Source organism: Crassostrea angulata, chromosome 3, assembly GCF_025612915.1.
Source record: "Crassostrea angulata isolate pt1a10 chromosome 3, ASM2561291v2, whole genome shotgun sequence".
Classification (NCBI taxonomy): domain Eukaryota; kingdom Metazoa; phylum Mollusca; class Bivalvia; order Ostreida; family Ostreidae; genus Magallana; species Magallana angulata.
In genome coordinates this window covers 730,728-737,608 of record NC_069113.1, presented here as the reverse complement: position 1 = coordinate 737,608, position 6,881 = coordinate 730,728, and the positions used below count along the sequence as shown (strand labels likewise).

Genomic DNA, 6,881 nt, shown 5'->3' with positions numbered 1-6,881 from the left:
TATATTTTCGTAGAAATATTTCAGACAAGCTTAATATAAATTTTGATAAACTTATGCACTGGGTTGAAGTGATCTAAGCACTAAGTTTTCGTAAAATATTTAAGGGGATTATCCACGTATCCACTTTTATGATTAGAAAAAGTTTACCCAACAAAAAACCTTTAGGCAAGATTTATATAAAGTTTGATAAACTTTAATGAATCATAATATGGGGTTAAAGAGGTACAAACACTTAAAACATTATAATAAATTCCACTAGTTTTCGTAGAAATATTCACGTAAAGGGAATTTCCATTTCTATGATTAAAATAAATTTAACCAACAAAAAACCCATAGAAAAGCTTATATAAATTTCGATAAACTCAATAAAGCCAGAAAGGGTATCGTTGCAGTCGATATCTCACCATAAAGGTTTTCTCATCCACACGATGCATCACAACACTTTTATCGTGAGTATACTTTATTTGAAATATTAAGTAGATCAAGTAAATCGCTATATAAAAAAATGATTATATCTTGATATCTTTATCTAAAACATATTTGATATTTTACATCGTTTGTAAATATTATGAGAATGACAACTTCAAAATCTATGAGAATGTTAATAGTTACAAAAAAGAACTTATCACTTTTGAAACATTTTAAGAAAATATCTTGTAACCAATAAATGGGGCAAAAACATTTTTTTAATGTGTGAGGAAATGTATCATTTCTGTAGCATTTTAAAGATAGAAAAAAGCTTTTGCAACTCTTTGCCTATAATTTGAGAAAAAAAAACCATAGACTTTGAATGTCAATTCCTTCAGGCAATAAATTTGGCATATTTTTGAAAAAAAATCCCAAAGGTTATAATTATTCCTGTATGTATGCGTCTTTCTACCATCTTTGGACATATTTTTATGCGTGTTGTTTAAACATTTGATAACAGAAGTCTGAATTACACATAAATGAAAGCTGTACACTTACATAATACCCTCTCGAATGATAGGAATAGCTGGTTCCAATTTATTTCTATAAGGGGAAAACTAAAAATCAACATTACTTGATACACCAATTAATCATGTCTTTTACCTTTATTTTTCTATTAACTGCGTTTTTGTTTCGTGAGAATGATGTAAATACAAACTGGATGAAATTTAGTGAAAACGAACAGTGTTCAGAATTAAGATTCCAACTGGCTTACACGTGAATCAATATTTTTAATGCAAAATTGAATGTTAAATTTGTTTGTATTGTCATACACGGCAAAACTGGCAAATGTCAATATGAAAAAAATACATGTAACGTTAGTGTTACTTTGTAGCTTTTAAATGTTTAGATGATTCTCTCATATGTGCCAACCAAAGATTTTTTCATTTCATATACAGTTGCTGTTGGTTGTCTTTGTTACCATCCTGCCTGCGCTGGATGCATGGTGGCTCGTCGGGAAGAATGGGAACAACCGCCAATGTCCAAGAAGAGGTATCGTCGTTCAGATGAATAAAAAAACCACTCGAACAATTAAATGGTCGAGTGAAACTCTCAGTACTATGTTATAAGTAATTTCTTAAAATTCTTTAAAAATATTGATTTGTTTTACTAGTACTTATTATCTAAACAAAAAATTCAACAAATAAAACAGTTTTAGCAAACAAGCTTATAATGAATTGACGCTAAGAGAGAAATGATTCACCGTGACTTTATTACATGTCGTCAATTTGACGGATATAACGAATTACACTTATAACGAAGCATAATCACCCATCCCTGGCACTTCATTACATGCGTGTTTCACTGTAGACCCAAAAACAGACATCTTTACAGTCAGGTTATTTAACACTTTTCACTCGATTTAGAGAATGTTGTAAATTAGGGGAACAGTTATTTTTTTTCAAAGCATATTTAACCAAATTTAAAAAAATCTTTATGCTTGACTTTTTACTTCTCATACTCCTTACAACATTAGGATCGGCAAGCCCATATTACTTCGGCACAACCAACTTAGCTTGTATGATCAATGGAAAGCGTAAACGAAGAGCGCCATCGAGAGGGGTCTGGGAATACACGCATCGGTTTATTTATTATCAAGGATATTATTTCGAGTTTAGCAACCGTGGTAAGTATTATTACTGTTAATACTTTTAGAATTGTTACAGGTGCGGTGAAAGACTGGGGCATTACCCAGTCGTTTATAAATCTAAAAAACTTTAGCATTCACTATCTTAGTAATTTACATGATAATTTCAGAGGCACTAATTTCACTAAACTTGTAGCATTTATCAAACTATATATATATATATATATATATATATATATATATATATATATATATATATATATATATATATAAAGCACTAAAAATGTCTAACAATACGAACAATAGAAATTGTCAAATTTTAGGGACAACCCGTCCCTTCTTCAAGACCTAAAAATAAATTACATGAGTAAAAAACAAAGAAAACAAAATCTAAAGCTATAACTAAACTACCTAAGAAATTATAAAAAAAAAATAGCTACATTATACACATCATTTGTTCACATTTGACAATTTCTATTGTTCGTGTCGTTAGCCATTTTTAGTGCTTTATATATTCAGTTTACTGGCTTAGTAATATATTAGATCCGACACTTTAAAGATGCCTAGTGTTGTTGATTCTATTCAGTGCTTATATATATATATATATATATATATATATATATATATATATATATATATATATATATATATATATATATATATATATTTATATATATTGCGTGTGTCAATTTAAAGTAATTTAGGGATATGTGGTTTGTTTGTATTATAATGTAATTATGATCCTTCCCCCAAGCTATATACACCAATTTGTATTACTTATTGGACGGTTACAGGTAACTTTTTTTGATTTTATTTGTCATTTCTAGCAATGGAAGGTAGTAAAAGAACAAAGAATCATGCCATACTAATGTTTCAACCAAAGTTAAATTGACTGGGCTAGATATACATGTATATCAAAACATTAGCATTTTTTTTTATCTTCCTACGTGAAAAATAGGTATCTTCGTCCATAGGAATAGGATAGACAGTCATAGATGCTCAGGGGGAACTGAAAGCTCTCCAGCGGGATACAGTTATTTGGATGTCGAGTGCATCAAGAATTGTGCCCACAGCTACAGGCGTAATTTCGGAAACTACAATTTCCTTTCTAACAACTGCCACCATTTTGCCAATAAACTCTCTGAGGTCCTGTGTACAAGGAGTTCATGCCCCTCCTGGTGCTAACAATTTGTTGTTCGGCAATTTTCTGACACCTTTCATTACGTGTACTTACGGTATCTTTGTCATAAATATTATGTAGTCCAATGTTTGGCGTTTAAGTAAAGAGTTCTCATGTACCTCTTATATTCTGAAATGCATCAGATGTAATGCGGCCAGACAACAATACCAAGTGATGGTTTTAGTTTAATTTTATTTGACAATCTTATTTTTGCTTCAAGGTCAGAAGGATCATTATATTTTCCCTCAACGTAAATGATAATAAACATGGATGATGTTTGGCACTGATATCTAATTCTATTTTACAATGGATAATAACCTAAGAAATAAATATCTAAATCAAATCTGATATTGATTAGTCATAATCTTTTCTAATTTTCCAAAATTTTAAAGCTTTTATGAATTTTTTTATGCTTCCAAAAGTTTAACATTTCTGATTTTTTACATGTGATTAAAACTTATATATATTTAAAGGGTCAGAAAAGCAAATATATTTACCATTTAATAATAAAAACATACGGATTTTATATAGAATTTTATTAAAAACAAACATGTTCACAGATTCAGTGCTTAAATAGGTATCTAAATTTTGATTTGTTTAGAAAATTATATTTAATAAGTACATTCTAAAACCAAAATCCATAATTATTGATTCAAACTACTTGAAATGCATTGAATGACTGTTATTGTTATAAAAAATGTGTTTATTGAATTTATACATCATAGAATAATTTTAATTACAAAAACTATATTTTTAAAAGTCATTGTTCCGACAAAAAAGTAGTCCTTGTTTGATTAAATTTGATTACTATATAAGCCAGGTTGTAAAACTGTAGGAAATATAAAAAATATAAGATCTTTAAAAGTTTCTACGTTTTGATTTAATTGATGATTATATTTTCCCTCAACGTAAATGATAATTAACATGGATGATGTTTGGCACTGATATCTAATTTCTATATAACAATGGATAAAAACCTAAAAAAATAAATATTTAAATCAAACCTGATATTGATTAGTCATAATCTTATCTAATTTTCCAAAATTTTAAAGCTTTTTTGAATTTTTTTATGCTTCCAATAGTTGAATATTTTTTATTTTTTACATATGATTAATACTTATATATATTTATAGGGTCAGAAAAGCAAATATATTTACCATTTCATAAGAAAAAACATACGAATTTTATATAGAATTTAATTTAAAACAAACATATTAACAGATTCAGTGCTTAATAGGTATCTAAATTTTGATTTGTTTAGAAAATTATATTTAATAAGTACATTCTAAAACCAAAATCCATAATTATTAATTCAAATTAATTGAAAAAATATTGAATGACTGAAATTGTTTTAAAAAATGTGTTTATTGAATTTATACATCAAAGAATAATTTTAATTACAAAAACTATATTTTCAAAAGTCATTGTTCCGCCAAAATAGTAGTCCTTGTTAGAATATAAACTTTGATTACTATATCTAAGCCAAGTTGTAAAACTGTAGGAAATGTAAAAAATAAGATCTTTAAATGTTTTTTACGTTTTGATTTAATTGACATTTATTCAAAAAATTCTTTTGATATTTCGATAAGTAGAAAACTAGAGAAGACTCTTCTTTAAAAGAATATTTTGTATTGCAATGTACATTAAACTTAAAGCCAAATTACAGAGCAAAGACATGTAGCCTCTCTATGTTTAATTATAACAATAACTTTTTGTATTGATAAATTTTGACAAAATTTTTAGAAGTTTGGAGATTTTATGTTATCCGTTCATTATGACACAATTAATTACATAATTATGTTTCGCTATAGAGGCTTTACTGTACTTCACTACACGGAGACTTATACTTTTTAAGACACTACGTCACAAGATGGCGATTTAAAAGTTTTGTTAAACTGTTTGTATCAATCGATTCAGATGTATATCTTCATAGCTCAGTGGTTAAAGTATCAGGCTTGTGAACCGCAGATCATGAGTTTGAATCCGCCTTGGGCTTTTGTTCATGTTTACTAAATGAAATTTTTGAAAATATCATTTTTTATCTAAAATTGCACATTTTTTCGCCTATTTGACATATATACTTCTTATCCATCATGCTTTATATCATAATCAAGTAATTCTCTGCTGATTTGAGACACTATTTCAAGGTGTAGTGAGGCATATTAAAGCATATAATATATACAAACAATACTTCAAATACTTAAAACAAATTTTGGGAAGTTTTTAATACTTTGTATATAGCAATTTTTGTATTTTTTTTAAAATAATTATTGTTTGGCCATTATTAATCACCGAATTGTCTTCAGATTTTTCCGTTTTCCCGATTACGACAAAGAGGTCCTGGTTTTCTATGCTCCTGTTTTGTATTTCTTCTTTGGACTTTCGATTTTTATTAACACTGATTGTTATTACCACATTTCAATTTCATATATTTTTGTAAATTAATTATATCCATTAGTTATAAAAGTATATCTTTCTACTCAGTACGTTTTATGCTAATCATATTTATAAACTATCACTTTAAAAGTTAACGCAACTGGCGTGTTATAGATTCGAAAATGAAACTGTATTAATTTATTATTTATTTTTCAGGATGTAATGTATAAGGAATTATTTTTATTTGTGAACTTTATTGTATTGAGAGTTGCGGTTTCTTTGAAATAAACTTACAAACCATCACAACGTGTTTTCTTTTAACGCCAGAAATTCTTAAAGGCTGAATTCAAGTTGTACAATCCTAACAAGCGAATCTGGGTATATCTTAAACAACCCAGAATTTCCCAGAAACAAAAACAGACAAACAAACAAACAACAAACAGACAAACACCCCCTTCCAAAAAATCTCGCAGCCCTAAAAAAAAATGCCGCAAGAATTCATGTTTATATTTGTCTTATTTTATGCTTGTTTGATTTGTTCTTTTTTGTTTTTGTTTGTTTTTTTTTAAACAAACCACCTTAAACAACATAACCTGTCATTATTCAGTCACTGCACAACATAACATGCTCATCGCATAACAAAGCACAGTTACTCAGTCACTATACAAAGGAAGATGCTGTCATGGGAACTGGGGGCTCGTTATCGAGAAAGCGCTATATTTGAATACTTTGTGTGACAAAAAAGATCATAAATTATGCATTTGGCTCCAGTCGTAACAGAAGGAACAAAAGCTGTAATTTTAGCCCTTCACGATAAACAGAAAAATCAGCTGTTGTTTGGAAGTTATGCAGGAGTGAAAAATCCGAGGTTCATTAACCTTGCGAAATTCATGAAATCGTATGTTGGTATGGTGGACGTAGTTTAGTTCAATGCTGAGAAACTTAATATCATAAACAATTTTTTAAAGTTATAACAAATTACGATCTTTCTAATTAAAGCATTTAGATATATTTGTTAGTAAATACGAATATGTAAAAAATGTGAGTGTTGATCTAAAACAGAATCGGAAAACACTTTTTAAGTTTGAACGAGGCAAGACTGTTTGATTTATGTGAACAAATCAAAGAACAAATTATAGATGAGCGTACATGAACACAGTTGGATCCGCCTAGTTTATATATTAATTGCCAAAAGCTTAAAGTCTACATTATGACGGACAGCGAGTAAGCATGTCATTTTTGACAATTGTTTTGGCCAGGGTTTGCATA

The 6,881-nt window shown here is 28.5% G+C and overlaps 1 protein-coding gene across 1 annotated transcript; it reads left to right on the top strand.

Annotated features, from left to right (window-relative positions):
• The first annotated feature begins 323 nt into the window (after nt 1-323).
• LOC128177097 (uncharacterized) lies at nt 324-5,719 on the top strand. The gene is made up of 4 exons (XM_052843647.1): nt 324-449; nt 1,368-1,461; nt 1,946-2,095; nt 3,015-5,719. Exons 1-4 carry the CDS (start codon nt 429-431, stop codon nt 3,239-3,241), a joined length of 492 nt encoding a protein of 163 aa, XP_052699607.1. The 5' UTR covers nt 324-428; the 3' UTR covers nt 3,242-5,719.
• The last annotated feature ends 1,162 nt before the right edge of the window (nt 5,720-6,881 follow it).

Excerpts from the sequence above, each read along its gene's own strand:
- LOC128177097 (XM_052843647.1), top strand. The coding sequence starts at position 429 with ATGCATCACAACACTTTTATC. Across the intron at positions 450-1,367 it reads TGCATCACAACACTTTTATC|TTGCTGTTGGTTGTCTTTGT; the intron begins GTGAGTATACTT and ends TTTCATATACAG. Across the intron at positions 1,462-1,945 it reads CCGCCAATGTCCAAGAAGAG|GATCGGCAAGCCCATATTAC; the intron begins GTATCGTCGTTC and ends TTACAACATTAG.